The 18,002-nt window shown below is 44.4% G+C and overlaps 1 protein-coding gene across 3 annotated transcripts; it reads left to right on the top strand.

Annotated features, from left to right (window-relative positions):
- The first annotated feature begins 588 nt into the window (after nucleotides 1–588).
- Nucleotides 589–17,606, top strand: LOC133145302 (mitogen-activated protein kinase kinase kinase kinase 4-like). Of its 3 annotated transcripts, none has more exons than XM_061268656.1 (31): nucleotides 589–862; nucleotides 1,188–1,253; nucleotides 5,629–5,685; nucleotides 6,897–7,022; nucleotides 7,155–7,265; nucleotides 7,675–7,765; nucleotides 7,851–7,981; nucleotides 8,043–8,097; nucleotides 8,172–8,250; nucleotides 8,379–8,554; nucleotides 8,626–8,698; nucleotides 8,779–8,989; nucleotides 9,085–9,246; nucleotides 9,592–9,678; nucleotides 10,067–10,219; nucleotides 10,504–10,758; nucleotides 10,912–11,003; nucleotides 11,182–11,309; nucleotides 11,427–11,521; nucleotides 11,802–11,980; nucleotides 12,073–12,181; nucleotides 12,419–12,688; nucleotides 14,254–14,371; nucleotides 14,441–14,608; nucleotides 14,688–14,831; nucleotides 14,906–15,040; nucleotides 15,124–15,224; nucleotides 15,299–15,448; nucleotides 15,523–15,682; nucleotides 15,799–15,938; nucleotides 16,005–17,606. In XM_061268656.1, exons 1-31 carry the CDS (start codon nucleotides 806–808, stop codon nucleotides 16,086–16,088), a joined length of 3,963 nt encoding a protein of 1,320 aa, XP_061124640.1. In that variant the 5' UTR covers nucleotides 589–805; the 3' UTR covers nucleotides 16,089–17,606. The 3 variants fall into 3 exon arrangements, with proteins under 3 accessions (XP_061124640.1, XP_061124631.1, XP_061124649.1); XM_061268647.1 differs by having other exon boundaries at nucleotides 14,438–14,608; XM_061268665.1 differs by lacking the exon at nucleotides 12,419–12,688 and having other exon boundaries at nucleotides 14,438–14,608.
- The last annotated feature ends 396 nt before the right edge of the window (nucleotides 17,607–18,002 follow it).

Raw genomic sequence — 18,002 nt, 5'->3', positions numbered from 1 at the left:
TGTAAATATTTGGGATGGGGGGGAAAATGGAAGCACCCCTTATTGTGACCCATGCGGGCCTTAGAGAACGACTGCATACAATGAGCATCACTTCTGAGGTGGCTCGCTTGCCACACCCTTGTCGACCAATATTGACAATGAAGTCTTTGTGCGCGTGGACCACAAGCGCGTGCGCGTAGTAGCTGGCAGCTGCGGTGTTGTGTGGGCTAAACAATATTGCTAATAATCTACTTGTTTATGCTATATATATAGAGAGGCCCAGTTGTCCGCTGAGTATTCGGAGTGGATCTGCTCTGCCGCTAGTGCGGCTCTCTTCAAATTGCGGCAAGCTAACCGGCAAAAACAACAAATAAATAAATAAAAGAAACGGAAATTGGGCACTCGTACTTTCAGTGTAGAATATTTTGAAAAATGGCCAACATTGAGACTTATAAAACGAACAAGAAACGTCACTCTAAGGTTAAATATATGACTGACATTGATTATTTGTATTCACCCCAAAAGATACCGCTCGTAGTCAATACAAAACGTCCTGTCCGAAAGAACGTCTTTTACTTTGAAACGTCGTTGGCGGAAGTCACTAAGCCTGCTTCAGGGCAGTGGCTAGGGCGGCTAGAGTGCTAACAGGGAGTCCGCCGCTGCCACCTCAACATGGAGTAGGAAGAACCCAGCGTCCACCCCCGAAAAGCGGACCCTCCAAAGACAAATAGGACACATCCATCAATTCAATATCCCCGCAGACTCAAATGAGCCATTCGTTGACAAGTTAGCAGCTGTAAAGGGAAACACGGCGTTTATATGAAAGATGGCGAACGACTCCCCAGCTAAAAGTCTAGTAGACATAGACTTGGCTTCACTGCGGGTGAGTTCTTCCCACACGAGACCGCGTGTTTTCAAATGATTTCTTGGCGTGGATTTAACGCCACTCGACAAAGCACACATCCTAGCGCGTGGCTAACGTTAGTGGCCTTCAGTCGAGCCACAGATGTGGCTCCTTGTCTGGGTGGAAGCAATGAAAAGGAGCGCTGAACCGCCGCGAGGTGTTGCCGCTGTCTGCTTTTCCTTTGTTCCACCATCTATTTGGCACATGAGGCTTAAACAGGGCGCAACAGCTAGCGCATAATGCTCCCAACATCAGACGCTATTTCTTCTTTTCCTTAACATCCACTCCATCTTTTCTCTTCTAGGACCCAGCCGGCATATTTGAATTGGTCGAGGTGGTTGGAAATGGCACCTACGGGCAAGTATACAAGGTTGGTTGGAAGGGGGGGCAGGTCGTCTTCTGTCCTACAGGAGACAGATGATCACCACGAGCTCGTTGTTGTTGGTGTATTGTTTTTTTTCTTATCTATTTCTCTTGATAGGCGAAAACTAAACAACCCCGTTTGCAAATTTTGCAGATGTGTGCTGCAGAAACATGACATCACTTTTGTCTCGCCTGAGTTGTCTCACTCTGATTCGGTGCTGATTCTTCACGTTACTAAATGTGATCTTAAAGTTCAAGAATGAATCAGTCTGATTCATCGACTGTCATACCTTACTGATATGTCGATGAGGAAGTGCGACCTGATTTAATATTATTCCATGCCTTCCATTCCTTCGAAGTCGGAGCAATTTTAATGTCTGCTCAGAACTAAGTCCAGTTCAGTTCATGGGAATCCTTCTCACATATTGTTCAGCTGCTGGCGTCCTGCTTTTCTTCTAAAAATGAACTTTGCTGGCTGTTATGAGAAGGGAGATTCATGTTTGAATCAGGGGTGGTTGTTACATAAAAAAAATGACATTTTGCACTGTCGGTCCAATTTCTGCCTAATTCCAAATTAATTCAGATGTTTTTGATAGTTTACAATCCGATCCGGACAGTGTCAATCCATTTATCGTACTACCCGTCTGTCATCGTCAGTCGGTTATTATTTCAAGCCAAACCAAAGCTGTCATTGTCAATCTGATCATTATTTTAACAACGCTTCCATCATTGATAAATTACAATTCACTAAGCAACCTTGTTTGCTTATTTAATTTTTTGGAATGATGGTACAATCCGATCCACGGTATCAGTACGGAGTCCGATACTGGACAAAATAACTGAATCGGTACCAGATTGTTTTTATTAGAAGCAGTCTGATCCCATCCATATGTCAAAACAATGTCATTTATCATCGTCTTCCTTGCGTGCGACCTTATAGTGGCAGCGACTTTCAATTTGGTCGTCACCCAGGAGAGAGAATAGAAGCCGTTATCAAATTGGCCAACATGTAGTTTCAACTAAATGCGAGAGGACATAAATAGGTCTTTAAACGTGCCTTGAATATTTCTACTGAAGTAGAAACCCCTTATATGTTGGAAAAACATGCGATATGTTTTTTGAATATTGCAATCGTGATATTAATAACAAATTGAACATGTACCTAAATAGATGACATAATGAAAGAATTACAATGAAATTACATTATTTTTTTCTAAAAAAGAAGCAAACTCAATGTATCCCTCACTATTTAATTGGAATTTACCTTGATAATGTTCAACTATTGCATTACATTGAACTTTGTGTCTAACGCGTCAAGTTCCGATAAAAAAAATGTTTTGTTTCAACCAATTTTTTGTGGTCAACTTTTTTCCCCCCCAACCCAACTATTCTGTCTGCAATGACGTTGTTTGCTATCCATCACTTAAGCTCACCAGGGTGCAATAAAGTTGTGTGTTAATTGTAGTCTGCGCACTCCTAGAGATGATGAGCTGGCCATGATTAAATTAAATTTAAATAATTTGATTAAAGCGTGGGAAAATCTGAAAACGTAATCAGGTTTCTGTGATTCACAAAATGCAACAATCCCAGACCTTTCCAGTCTCCAGTCAACATTGTGCTTGCTAACCCAATCACGACCATTCTCACAGTGTATTAGCACCTTCTTTTGGTGCAAACTTGACACTGCACTCAGTGACTTTCTCCATAGGAGCATGACGTACGTGGCAGGTGTTGCAACGGTAAATGTTTTTCCTGACGTTTCCCCACTCATTGTAACACAGGCAGTGGATTGGAATTGGGGTTGCCCCTATCCTAATAAGCACCCCTACAATATGCTAATTAGCACATTTCAGGAAAACCAGCGCTCGGTTTTTATTACTGATGAATCGGGTTGTTTAAAAAGAAAAAAAAAAGGATAAATTGATTATCCTTTTCATGGTGGTCGACTCATTAGCATCTCAGAGGTCGTGGGTTGGATTCTGGCTCCAGTTTGCATGTTCTCCCCGTGCGATGGTTGTCCGGCCAGGAACGTCACCTTTAGTTACATGGCGCAAAAAGGCAACACAATGCGCTTCACACAAGCAAGGAAGCGACTCCTCCAAACATTTACAGTCAGTTTCTCTTGGTCTGCTTGGAGCTTTCATCTGGATATGTCAATGCGGTGTTCACTATTTGCGCCAAAACGTTGGTGAATGCTAAATGCTGTTGCTATCCTGGTTCGCAGTTGGTTTAAACAAGTAAGATGGCATACGCCAGCTACCTGATGGCATTTGGTTCTGCGTTTTTTCATTACATTCAGCGGAATGCAAGAATGTGACACACATGATGACCCTTAGTCTAATCACAAGTCACAAGACTTGCAGTGTTCGCGAAATGGCTGCTCCTTTTTCAACAAAACTTTGGGTGTTCTTCCTAAAGTGCATATCGTCCGACAGTCCATTATCCAAATGGGTTGCAGTTGAAACACAAAGACACGATTGATTCATATATGCGCAAACTTCTGGAAATGTTCAATCAAGGTGCTTTACTTGTTTTTGTTGACTCCAATACACACTGACTTCCCCATGTTTCTGCATAAACCGCTTCTAAAAAAGTGACGTGATCTTGATCTGAGTCACAACAATAAAGATAGGAAATTTCTGCAAAACACCTATGCTCATTACCGTTTTTTTCCATGTATAATGCGCCCCCATGTATAATACGCACCCTAAAAATGGCATGTTGATGCTGGAAAAAAGCCTGTACCCATGTATAATACGCACCCAAATTTTGACTCTTACATAAGTCCGTGAACGTAAAATTATTTCAGAAAAAAGATCATCTTTGGGAACAACCGGATGTTATTCTGCTGGTCAGTATCACTGCGCATGCGCTAGCATACTCAATAGCGAAGAAATGTTTCGGATTTGTGTAGGGTACATTGTGACAGCAAACGAGCAGGTGATCTAGCAAGCGTCTGATACGAGAGCATTGTGTTCGTATGGAGCGTGTTTGAAGTGAACAGCAGAGAAGAAAGCGCATCAGTAATGACGGCCTCCGTACTATGGAAGTTTATCTGTGCCATCGGATTTTGAATTCGAATTTGTAGCACTGAATTTTTTTACATCCAATTTTTAACACTGAATTTTTTTTTGCATCTAAATCAGACTTTGAATTTTAAAAGCCATCGAATTTCTAGCACTGAATTTTTTTTTCCTAAGACATTTTTTTCAATGTCTCAAAAAATTCAGTGTCAGAAAATTCAATGTCTAAAAAAATTCAGTGTAAAAAAATTCGACATCTCAAAAAATTCAGTGTAAAAATATTCAGCGCGGACATCCGGGGTAACCAAGGGAGAAGTAATCGATCCCTGTATCAAATCATCCAACGTTCAGCCAATCAAGTTACGCTCCATTGGTCATGTGACGTCGAAACAGGAACGTCGTGAAGTTCAAGTTCATTACAGTATTACAGTATTAACTGTTACTGTTACCTTTGAACTTCACGACGTTCCTGTTTCGACGTCACATGACCAATGGAGCGTAACTTGATTGGCTGAACGTTGGATGATTTGATACAGGGATCGATTACTTCTCCCTTGGTTACCCCGGATGTCCGCGCTGAATATTTTTACACTGAATTTTTGGGGACATCGGATTTTTTTACACTGAATTTTTTTAGACATTGAATTTTTTTACATTGAATTTTTTGAGATGTCGAATTTTTTTACACTGAATTTTTTAAGACATGGAATTTTTTGACACTGAATTTTTTGAGACATATAAAAAAATGTCTTAGGAAAAAAAAATTCAGTGCTAGAAATTCGATGGCTTTTAAAATTCAAAGTCTGATTTAGATGCAAAAAAAAATTCAGTGTTAAAAATTGGATGTAAAAAAATTCAGTGCTACAAATTCGAATTCAAAATCCGATGGCACAGATAAACTTCCATACCGTATGATATCCGGATAAAAAAAATTAATAATTTACCCATGTATAATGCACACCCCAGATTTTAGGACATTAAATTAGTTAAATTTTGTGCATTATACATGGAAAAAAACGGTAATTGATTAGAATTGCCCGCATTAGGTTAAAATGATTCATGTATCTCAAATTATAATCCCTCAACTAGCATTTCAAATCATTACAAACCTCTTCAAATGTTGCTGTACCATCATTCCAGCATGTGATGGTATTTTATCTGAATGTCCACATCAACAATTCTAATGATGAATTAACGGTGCGTCGTGGCAGTCATTGTCAACCTTTTTTCATTGATTTACCTTAGAGAAAATAAAGCACGTGTGAATGTGTTTTATAGTTGAAAGTCTTTGCAGAATTTGAGATTTAATGTAAGCAATGTTTGTATAATTTCGTAAGATTTTGAAACCATTTCTCTCAGGGACGTCATGTCAAGACCGGACAGCTGGCTGCCATCAAGGTCATGGACGTCACAGAGGTTTGAAGCATGATTCTTTCGTTCTTACGAGGAAAAAATGTCCGTTTCAACCCAAATCCGAGAGCTTGTCGGCCTCATTTAGCTCATAATGACATAGGATTATTGGAATGAGTAAATAAAAGAAGAAATTGTCAACTTTATGCTTATACCCTTATGTTAGGGATTGTCCACGTGACTACGACAGCGGCAAGGTAATTACTAATGAGCGATGTACCGTAAATTCTGGACTATAAACCGCGCCTTTTTTCCAAAATTTTGAACCCCGCGGCTTATAGTCAGGTGCGGCTTGCATAAGGATTTTTTTTTTCGTGATTTTTGTGTTGACTTGATCACTTCTATACACTGCGGTATCTTGAAGAAAAAAACCCAACAAAAATACTATTTTGAAACACTACTATGGCTACTGCTTGTTCTGGCTGTGTTGCTTGTGACTATTATGAGCTTTAGTAGGAATGCACGCTAGGTGACCTGCGTCAAAGGGCTCTAAACCCTTCGTCACAGGCAATGTTTAGAAAGACATGTTAAAGTATGTTATTAAAACTTTAAAAAGGCTTTCTGTGAACGGTCTTTCTTTGTAAAAAAAAAAACCGCGTGTGCACGTGCGGCTTATAGTCCGGTGCGGCTTATATAAGAAAAAAACAAAAAAAATCCCCCAATTTTAGCTGGTGCGGCTTATAGTCCGGTGCGGCTTATAGTCCGGAATTTACGGTATATATATTTTTTTTCTTGTTCTATTTTGGGATAATTACAAACTCTCTTGTTCAGTGCCTTTTATAGAATGCAATTTTGGAACAATTGGCATTTCGAGTTGACCCGATCTAATCATACCATAGGAAAAGGCTGATTATGATTTTCGGTTGATTGGCATCGGCTGAAAAATATCAGATTTCTTTTTCTTTTTTTCCCCCACTTCTTAAGTCAAAAATAAAATATCTTATGTATTGTTTACTCAAACATTGACGCTGCCTGGTTTTCATAGCTACCAGCTGGTGCATTTTTTTTTCGAGAAAAGATGCTTGTCACGAGCCAGTGTCATTCCCCACAATGGGAACGTTTTACTTCGTCACGAGATTAGGGCGACTAATGACTGATCGGGAACCGTGCGGGAGATAGTTTTGGAATTTGTGCGTCTCTTGGGAATGTTAGTAAGTATGCCAGACGGTGTCCCAGTAGTAGCTTGAATCATTCATCACTCATTTGTTTGTGTGCAGGATGAAGAGGAGGAAATTAAATTGGAGATTAATATGCTCAAGAAGTATTCCCACCACAGAAACATTGCCACCTACTATGGCGCTTTTATTAAAAAGAGTCCACCCGGACATGACGACCAGCTGTGGGTAGGTCTTCAAAATTCGTACAAAAATTCTTACATTTGGGTGATTGTTGAAACTTATACAACCACCATCTATTTTTTTCCACGGATCATAAAATGTTTCTCTTCCCTTTTTCCTCTATTTTTGGATGTTCAGTTGGTGATGGAGTTCTGCGGAGCTGGTTCCATCACAGACCTAGTGAAGAACACCAAGGGAAACCAGCTAAAGGAAGATTGGATTGCCTATATCTCCAGAGAAATACTCCGAGTAAGTGCTCCTCTTCCATTCCCTTTTCATCTTTTATTGAAACTGATTAAAAAAAAAAAAAAAGTTTCATTTAAGTGGGACCCCCGTTAAGTGAAATCACAGATTGGTTTCTATGAGAGGTTGCAGTGATTAATCAATTAAGCAGTAACTAATCAATCATCAAATGATGTAATTGTTTTTGATAATAAAGGAATGTACTGGTATTCGCAAATGATGCTATTGTCTCACTGCCAGCTAAAATTCATGGTTCCTCTTTAGTGGTCAATTTCCACTTTCATTATTGACCCCTTTTCGGCCTGTTGCCCTTGGGCTGGGCTGTCGGATGCTTTTACCAGTGATGTTTTTTTTTTTTTTTTTTCTGTGACAAGCTGAAATATCTCATCTTGACCATGTTGTCTACCTTTGGTAGGGTCTGGCTCACCTCCACGCCCACCACGTCATCCACCGTGACATCAAGGGCCAGAATGTCCTATTGACAGAGAATGCCGAAGTCAAATTAGGCAAGTAGTTGTTGTCCGAAAAAAAAAACCTGACGTGCAGCTGTCATTTTCCAATGGTCCATGAAACTTTTCTTCCAACCCTCAGTGGACTTTGGTGTAAGTGCCCAGCTTGATCGAACGGTGGGCAGGAGAAACACCTTCATTGGTACTCCCTATTGGATGGCCCCAGAAGTCATCGCCTGTGACGAGAACCCCGACGCGACATACGACTACCGGGTAAGACCCTCTTTTGAATCGTGCGCGTGCGCGTGAGCTTCACACTGTTGATTTATTGCAGAGCGATCTGTGGTCTTGTGGAATCACAGCAATTGAGATGGCCGAAGGAGCGCCACGTGAGTTTCTCTCTCTCTTTGAACGCACTTTGAGTCTTTTTGTTTGTGATCTACTATGACGCATGCACTTGCAGCGCTTTGTGACATGCATCCCATGCGAGCGCTCTTCCTGATTCCGAGAAACCCGCCTCCAAGACTCAAATCCAAAAAATGGTGAGTTGAGTAGGTCAAAGTGATCTGCTCGTGACCCCTATGGGGTCAAGCCGTATAGAGGATGGATGGGAAACTTGCCTTGTCACTGAACTGAATGAATTTTGCACTTTTATTGATGGACTGTCCAGGTCCAAAAAGTTTTTCAGTTTCATCGAAGGTTGTCTCGTGAAGAACTACACGCAGAGGCCGCCGACCGAACAGTTGCTCAAGCACCCCTTCATCCGTGACCAGCCCAACGAGAGGCAGGTCCGAATTCAGCTGAAAGACCACATTGATCGCACCAAGAAGAAGAGGGGCGAAAAAGGTGTCTCCCCGATTCTGAGGAATACACCCTTATGTCACATTTGCATGACTTGGACTATCTTCTGCACGCAGATGAGACTGAGTACGAGTACAGTGGCAGTGAAGAAGAGGAAGAAGATCCAGCAGAACAAGAGGGAGAACCAAGGTTTGGTTGCGGCTCTTTGTGCGTTCCTCACGACTTACTCCTCACTGCAGCGTTTAACGTGTCTAATTGTCACGGCCTAGCTCCATTGTCAATGTGCCGGGCGAGTCGACGCTCCGTCGAGACTTCATTCGCCTACAGCAGGAGAACAAGGAGAGGTCGGAAGCTCTCCGCCGTCAGCAACTGTTGCAGGAGCAGCAACTTCGCGAACAGGAGGAATACAAGCGCCAACTACTGGCCGAGAGGCAGAAGCGTATTGAGCAGCAGAAGGAGCAGCGGCGGCGCCTCGAAGAGGTTGGCTGACAATCTCATCCGAATTGTTTCCATTCGTCCCAGAGCTGACAACCGATCAAGTCGACGAATACATATTTGTGTTTTAAAAATGGCAGCAACAGAGACGCGAACGAGAAATGAGACGGCAGCAGGAGCGCGATCAGCGTCGGCGGGAGCAAGAGGAGAAGAGACGCGTTGAGGAGATGGATCGCAGGCGAAAGGAGGAGGAGGAGCGCCGACGTGCTGAGGATGAGAAAAGGAGGAACGATCGTGAGCAGGTCTGTTCTTTTCAAACAGTTAATCATGCTGAATTCAGATCGATAAAAACAGACCTTTCAAAAAAAAAATATATATATATCATAATCCTAAATTTCTACTGGCCTGGTCGGGTAAATGTGTGTAGCCCAAGTGGGGCCACATTTGCCTTCTATCTTTGTATTTCAGCAACTCTTTTTTTTTTTTTTTTTTTTTTTTTTTTTTTTAGTCCCAGGCTCCGGTACAATAATTTACTTTTGCCAACTAAATATAGTAAGACATGGGTACTTAAAGCAACAACATATACAATACTAAAGCTGAACATTGATATTGGTGTTCTAACGCTGACTATCTTTTTGGCTCGACAGGAGTACATCCGGCGGCAGCTTGAGGAGGAGCAGAGACATTTGGAGATGCTCCAGGAGCAGTTGCTGCGTGAACAGGCCATGTTGCTGGTCAGTCACACAATCACGTTGACCTGCGTTAAATGTATATTCCTTCGTCTGTCACAGCGCTTCATTTATACCGACTAACTCCAGGTGTGCATCTTTTTCAAATGTTTAAGAGGACAGAGGAGAGGTTGAGGTTTCCCAAGAAAGAAAAACAAATAGACAAATACTTTCTAGAAGTTTTTTTTTTCTTCTTTGGATTGGGGTGGGGCAGCATTGAATCCAGCCCTCAATCTATTTACTCTTAACATGTCTGTCCTCCTTCATCTCATCTTTCGAGGCAGTTGAGAGGATTTCTGAGTGTCATGATGGACCTCATGAGCTTGATTCTCACCACTGCTGTTCCCCCACACTTACCTTATTGTCTGTCTCTTTGTCTTTCCCCCCACCCCAGGCTGACGAGCGATACCGTAAGAATATTCAGGGCTCTCCTCAGGCTGCCCCTCTTCCCAAGCAGCCTCCTCTTCCCCCTCGCTCTTCCGAAGCCTTCTCGAATGGGAGCAGCTCATCCGAGGCCTCTGCCATGCACCGGCCCATGGAGCCTCAGGTAACTGCTCCTCCGTGAACCAATTGAAGTTGATTCTGGACTGACTGGTTTAGCGGTAAACGAAGAGCGGACTCTGATTTCGGGCGCTGGTCCGAGCTCTTGGAGTCACCACATGTATACGTCCTGACAGTGATTGCTATCTTTATTTTGTATTGTCCCTTGTTTGCATGGTTGTTATTGACTGCGTGCATGCACACCACACATCTTCCCTTGTGTTTTGCTGTTTTTCACACCCTCCCTTCCTTCCTTCCTTCCTTCCTCCCTTCCTCCTTCCCTCCCTGAAGGTCCAGTGGTCCCACATTGCTGCTCTCAAGAGCAGCAACAGCGCTGCCCCCTCTCCTCCTCCTCCTCCTCCTTCTCTGCCTGCGGTCGCTCGCTCCCAGTCCTTTAGCGAGCCCGGCGGTGTCACGACTAATTTTGCACAACTGCACATGCGCGCCCAGGATGCCCATCATCATCACCACCCATCGCCTGTACGCACTGACCCCCAGCCCCAACCTCCCCTTCACCACCAGCCTGGTGAGGAAGTGCCTCCCAAGGTAAAGGAGTTGCCCTCCCCCCCGTGTTCCCCATTCACTTCCTGTCTTGTCTGTCATTGATTTGATGTTTCGAGATGAATGTTTTGCTGAAATAGATGTAGAGGCGTGAGAGTCGAACCGCTCTCAAGCAAACGTTGTGTACGTCATGTTCAGGTACCTGTGAGAACAACGTCCCGTTCACCGGTCCTGTCACGCCGGGAGTCTCCGCTGCCATTGCAGCCTGGTGCCCAGAGGAATGCATCTGGGTAAGTCCAGAAGATGGAGCCAAATTGATCCACTTCAAAACGGGGTAGAGTGTCGGCCTCTCAACTCTAAGGTTGTTGGAGCGATCCTCAACCCAACCTTTGTCGAAGTGGTTGATATGGACGCCATAGGGTGCAGTCCGTTCAAAATGTTTTATTGAAATTTTCTTCTGCCGGGCAGTAATGTGGAGCAGCGCCCCCTATGGGACCGCGTCGAGAAGCTGCAGCCTCGGCCAGGAAGCGGGAGTTCGTCCGGCTCGTCCAACTCGAGCGCCCAAGCCAGTCCCGGAGACCGCTTCAGACCACGCTGTGAGTCGCCCGTTATCGTAATCAGCTTTCACTTTCTGTCTGTCTGTCTGCCAACTTTGCCAAAATGAAATCAAGCCCAACATTTTCTAACCCACTTTCCTCTTTTGACCCTCAAAGCATCCTCCAAATCGGAAGGAACCCCTCTCCAGCGCCCTGAGAATGTTCCCAAAAAAACGGAGGAAAAGAATTTTGCCAGGCCGACTCGACCTGCTGTAAGTGTTTCCTATTCACGAGATGACCCTTCAACCTTCACTTGATGGCTGCCATTGTAAGTTTGTGAAAAGAGAGGGCATCATATCACCACTAGTCATTGTTGGGTACAAAAATATCAAAACTTAGACCCTTTGAGTTCCTCTGGCTGATGATGCCATTTTTTTTGTTCCTCTTGCGATGTGACATTGTGTTCCTGCATATCCTTCCTCACTCTGTGGTGAAAACCACCGCCACCACATTTGAAGACGCACTCCCATGTTACCTGCTTTTTGGGTTTAGGACCTGACAGCCCTCGCTAAGGAGCTTCGTGCAGTGGACGACGTGCGGCCTCCCCACAAGGTGACTGACTACTCTTCCTCAAGTGAAGATTCCGGCACAACTGATGAGGAGGATGATGAGGAAGTGGACCAGGAGGCGGGAGAAGATTCGACCTCGGGAGCAGAGGACTCCCGTTCTGGGTTAGTTTTTGTTGTGCTATTCTTTTCTGTCCCATCTCTTTGGAATAGATATTCTTAAAGTTCTGATTCTCCACATCGAATCTTCTCCGCAGGAGGCTGAGCAACGGGGAGACCGGATCTGCCAAAACCATGTTTGTTGAAGATTCTGAAGGCAACCAGTCCACCACACCGTCAAAGGATGGCACACTGGTCATCAGACAGGTAGGGGAGAGGAAACGGGAACCTCCTCTTTCGTCAAACCAAAGAGCACGTTGGCAAGTGTGTCTTTGTTCAGGGTTCTCATCCAATCGCCACGGCCCTCGATTTTTGTTTTTTTTGTATGAAGTAAATATCAGCCAAATATGTTGTTTGTTGGAAGAAGAGGATCTTAAAAACCACACATCATCTTTTCTTCCTCCTGTTCACTCGAGCCAAAAGTGTGCCTGTTCTTGCTTGCAGAACACCGCTGACATTAAGCGGTTGGTCAATCTCTCCTCCTCTTCCCCGGCCGGTGCCTCTCGCGGCCAGCCCCAAACCCTCAGCCAGAGCCTACAAGAGAAAAATGGCTTCACTGGCTGCATTCACCACCTACCAGACCTTATCCAACAAAGCCATCACTCCCCTTCCTCTTCCACATCCATGCTTTCCTCCTCCTTCTCATCACCATCTAGCCATGTCAGTCTGGCCATGTCCCCACTGAATCCCCTGGACAAGCTTGTTGCCATCGAGGTACGTTGCCCTCACTCGGGCTGAGGCCAGCACCTGCAAGAATGGACTCCAGGGAGTTCAGGCTCGGACACAGGCGACCTATCTGGGTCAACTGCCAGTTGAATCTGCCAATTTTTTTTTTTTTCTTCACACGTTTTCCGAGTCTTTTAAACTACCGCCACGATCGTTGTTGCTACCGGTTAAACTGATCTACAGTGGAACCTTTAACTCTTTGACTTCCAACTGAGGTGGAAGATTACCGTAATTTTCGGACTATAAATCGCACCGGAGTATAAGTCGCACCAGCCATGAAATGCCCAAAAAAGTGAAAAAAAACATATATGTATATAAGTTGCTCCTGAGTATAAGTCGGACCCAAACTATGAAAGAAAACGCGACTTATAGTCCGAAAATTACGGTATATGACAATCCATGTTGACCGCCACACAATTTTTGCCAACAATCTCAGCATTTGACCGATTGAATCTTATTCCCACTCACACATCATTTGACTTTCGAGGTTCCACTGTATTTGCTCATTTTCATCAATGCCCCCCACCCCCCACACAAAGAAAAAAAGAAATCAAATCTCTGAGCCTGCACAAAACCTATGGTACCATTCTGGTTGTTGGGTCTGGCAGATCTGCATTCTCTGGCTCCATCCTCCTGACTTTTCCTCTGGCTCTCTTCCTTCTTGTGGCCTGGCTGACACCTCCTGGTAGCAGAACATGGGCATAGCATGAAGTGAACCCCATTGGAGCTTCTTGGGGTGAACTAACAAGCCAATATCTCTGCTTTGCGTTGTGCTTATAATAAGTGCTTGATGGGTTTTTTGTCACTACTACTACTTCAAACCAGGTGCATCATGGTGGTGAATTTCGGATCCTCTTTTGCCTGCATTGTACTGCAGCATTGCTGCTACTTCTACCTTTGCACTCTTTCTTTTTTCTGTTGAAACTAACTTGACTGTATCTTCACTCCAGCTTTGTCCATTATAAACCTTAACAAAAATGTTTTTTTATTATACAGTATATGCTTATGTACACTTTTTTTTTTTTTTAATCCTTTTTCAATGGGATCTAATCATAAAGGAAGAGCTAATGGCTCATGAGTATGATCCATTCCATTATCTCCTCACCCCCCCCCCCCAGTAAATTTTTTGAAAACTTTAAAGCGCTTTTCAAAGTTTTGGAAAAAAAATATTCACTGAGCATAATTTTGCAATCTTCTGGGCACATTTTCAACAAAAAACAACCAGACAGTCTCCTCACAGTTGGGTGTTTTTAGGCAACAAAAAAAACATACCGTAATTTTTGGACTATAAGTCGCACCGGAGTATCAGCCATAAAATGCCCCAAAAAAGTGAAAAAACCCCATATATGTATCTAAGTCGCTCCTGAGTATAAGTCGCCCCCCCCCCCACCCCCAAACTATGAAAAAAAAAACCGCGACTTATAGTCCGAAAATTACGGTACTGATGTTTTCCCCCAGTTGACCAGTTTCAATGCGTCTTCCACTGTAGCTGCGGCAGAGTAACAAATGCTCTTGTCGCTCTGTTAACTCCTACTTTTTCTTTTCTTGGATAGAGCCAATCCGAGAGTAATTCCATGTCCAAACACAAGTCGTCGTCGTCCTTCACTCCCTTCATCGACCCTCGCCTCCTCCAGATTTCCCCATCCAGTGGAAGCTCGCTCAACAACATGGGTAGGTCAAAGCACGGCTTCCGTTTGCTATCGAATAGTTCGAATGTCGTCTCCCCTCTGCCCGCAGCAGCATTTGGGCAAGATGTTCGTCTCGCGGACCCGCTGAGGTCTGACCCGTCCCGCAAAGGCTCGGTGGTCAACGTCAACCCCGTCAACACGCGTCCGCCGAGTGACACGCCGGAGATCCGCAAATACAAAAAGCGGTTCAACTCCGAGATTCTGTGCGCCGCCCTTTGGGGTAAGACTTTCTAATACCGTGCTGTGATGTCATCGCGGCGGCTAAGGCGAGAATTGCTAAGGCACGTTTGCGAATCCAGGGGTCAACCTGCTGGTGGGGACCGAGAGCGGTCTGATGCTGCTGGACCGCAGCGGTCAGGGCAAGGTCTACCCGCTGATCAACAGGCGGCGTATCCAGCAGATGGATGTCCTTGAGGGTCTCAACGTTCTGGTGACCATTTCGGGTAAAACCATTGCATTGAGCCAGCGCATGTCAATAATGAAGCATTAACTTGAGGAATGTATCTGTTCCTCTCAGGCAAGAAGAACAAGCTGCGAGTGTATTACCTGTCATGGCTGCGGAACAAGATTTTGCATAATGACCCAGAGGTGGAAAAGAAGCAGGGTTGGGTTAACGTGGGCGACCTGGAAGGCTGCGTCCACTACAAAGTCGGTGCGTGGGCCCAGTCGGCAGCAAGCCGTTCACTTCTGGCCAGAAGAAACGTTCTCGTTGTAATTAACCAACGTGTGTTCCAGTCAAATACGAGAGGATCAAATTTTTGGTGCTGGCCTTGAAGAACTCGGTGGAGGTTTACGCTTGGGCGCCCAAACCGTACCACAAGTTCATGGCCTTCAAGGTGAGCCAGTTGGAAGTTTTCTTTCTTGCTGTGTTTGACGCCAGCGTCATAATTTGACCCTCACTCGCTTTCAGTCATTTGGCGACTTGGTGCACAAACCTCTGCTGGTGGACCTGACTGTCGAGGAAGGTCAGAGGTTAAAGGTCATCTATGGCTCCTGCTCAGGCTTCCACGCTGTGGATGTGGACTCGGGCGCAGTCTACGATATCTATCTACCCACCCACGTAAATGCCCCGGCTCAACTTCCCCTTGCTTTGTTTGACTCGCCTTCCCTAAATGGTCCCTCAATGGCCTTCAGATCCAGACCAGCATTCAGTGCCACGCTATTATCATCCTGCCCAACACGGACGGAATAGAACTGCTCGTCTGCTACGAGGACGAGGGTGTCTACGTGAACACGTACGGGCGCATCACCAAGGACGTGGTGCTACAATGGGGGGAAATGCCAACTTCAGTGGGTAAGGCTGGATTTATTTACTCTGCGTACTTCAAGTGGCACACTTTGAATTGTTTGTCGCTTAAGATGGAAATATGCATGGAATCAAAATGGACGCTTGCGTCTCTCTGTGTGCAGCCTACATTAGGTCGAACCAAATCATGGGCTGGGGTGAAAAGGCCATCGAGATCCGCTCAGTGGAGACCGGCCACCTGGATGGCGTCTTTATGCACAAACGAGCCCAGAGACTCAAGTTCCTGTGCGAGCGGAATGACAAGGTCCGTTGCGCTTCCCGTGCAATTTCATCATGACTCAACAGAGAAGTTCATGTCTTTGTCCCGCAGGTCTTCTTTGCCTCTGTGCGGGCTGGAGGTGCCAGCCAGGTCTACTTCATGACCCTGGGTCGCACTTCTCTCATGAGCTGGTAGTGGAGATGCCATCTCCACGGCGACCAACAGACAACTCCTGTGATGATGAAGTTGTTTAGGCTCTCCTCCACACTCGTCGTCCTGAATTCCCAGCGATGGGGTGGGGTGTTGCATTTTTGGGGGGTGGGGCATGTGTGTGTGTGTGTGTGTGTGTGTGTGTTAGTTAAACTGTATTCTGACCGAAAATCCCGCGAGTGTCCAACCTTTCGAGGCAACCTCTTCAGCAACCTTGTGTGTGCGCGCGTAAGGTCCATGCAGGACGCACTGAGCATGTGCACGGCTGAGGAGCAACCGTATGTACACATATGCCACTAGTTGATAAGTCAGTTTATTGCTGTTTTTAAGTTCAGGTGACACAAGCCCCTCCTCCTCCCACTTAGCGGCCCAGTAAACACTCGTATGCCTTCTTTCCAAATACTTTGAAGGATCTCGGCGATGACAACAGGGCGTAAGAGTTTCCGAGCGTAACATCGTGCAAGTCGCTCCATCAGCCCAATAGCTCCGACTTCTCATACACTGTATATTTTTAATTTAATTGCTACACGTAAATAGAGGGAGATCCGCCGTCGTCATGAAGGGGGGACCCGAATTTGTGTTAACCGATCGGTGGGCTGTTAGGGACAAGTGGTAAACTGTGAATTAGATTGACAAGAGTCAGCAGTCGATTTTACAAGTGCCCGCAAAAAAAAAAAAAAGAACAAAAGTTGTGCGCATGAGAGCTGACAGGATGCGAGCGCCATAGTGCCACTGTCGCTCCGATGAGTTCCGCTTGCCTTAAGTAACGTCTCTACTCCAATACAACTGCTGAAAGTCCTTTGCCGGTTCTATGAAGCAAAAAAAAAAAGTTGAAGGAAGCATGGAATCAGTGACCGAGACATAATGGACCTTGTTTTTAACTTTTCTTTAAGTGAAAGTCTTTTTTGTCCCTCCCCCCCCTCCCATCTTATGCAGTATGACAAGGCTGCCATCATTTATCACCTAAAATCACAGTCTGTTGCGTGTCCAAAAAAGAAAAACAGCAATTTCCACATCTCCCACTGAAAGTTCAGTCCATCTGTGAAGGAATTCCACGGTGATGGCCAAAAAGTGTCATATATTTTTACCCTGGGCTTGGTTTTATCATGAAATCCTTTCAATTACTATGCGACTGCTGTGTTTTTTTTTTTTTTTTTTTAAATAGTAATGCACACATGTTGAAAATGTTTACAGAAGTCATTGTTTTGTCAAACCAATGTGCGTCAATATGAATATTTATGGATCATTTGAGGGCAGTTTTACGCTTTTTGTATTTTGTATTCCTTTTTGTACTATCATTTAGTATTTCATGTACAGGATAAATGAAAATGCTCACACCATTGAATGACAAATCCAGACAACTGATTCTTCGGCATCCTGCTCAGTGTGGATTCATTGTTTTGCCACACTTCATTAATTTGCCTCTGTAATTTATGTCCATTGTGTGTACTTCTCTTAGTTCCTGAAAGGCCCTTTCCATTGAATAAACGGAAATTTACATTGTGGAGTTCTCTTTTGTCAGAATCAATTTGGGGACAATAAATTAGTTACATTTTGCGCATTATACATGGAAAAAACGGTATGTCTTTGTCAGAGCAAACATTGGCAATTTATTAAATATGTCAGTACTGTAGCGTTACCGAAGTACCAGGCAAGTATCGTAACCGGGCTCTTTATTGGACAAAACAAGAATTCAAGAAAGTGTGTGGAGCCTCAGTCTTCCAACACGCCCCGGCTCTCTCAGCCATCTCCTCCCTTCTGCTGCCTTCACGGCCTCCCTAGGCAATTGGAAACGACAGAACTCCAACTATATACAAAGTTGCTACAGTACTACAAAAAAAAAACTCAGAAGAGATTAAACAGTATTTTGGAATTTATGAAGTCTGCTTGATTTGACAC

Source organism: Syngnathus typhle, linkage group LG2 (assembly GCF_033458585.1).
Source record: "Syngnathus typhle isolate RoL2023-S1 ecotype Sweden linkage group LG2, RoL_Styp_1.0, whole genome shotgun sequence".
NCBI classification, from domain to species: domain Eukaryota; kingdom Metazoa; phylum Chordata; class Actinopteri; order Syngnathiformes; family Syngnathidae; genus Syngnathus; species Syngnathus typhle.
This window is presented reverse-complemented; position numbering and strand designations above follow the sequence as displayed.

Bases quoted from the DNA above. Each gene is read 5' to 3' on its own strand.
- LOC133145302 (XM_061268647.1), top strand. From the start codon at position 806: ATGGCGAACGACTCCCCAGCTAAAAGTCTAGTAGACATAGACTTGGCT. The intron at 8,699-8,778 runs GTTTGGTTGCGG...GTCACGGCCTAG, and splicing joins GAACAAGAGGGAGAACCAAG to CTCCATTGTCAATGTGCCGG. The intron at 15,683-15,798 runs GTAAGGCTGGAT...CTCTGTGTGCAG, and splicing joins GGAAATGCCAACTTCAGTGG to CCTACATTAGGTCGAACCAA.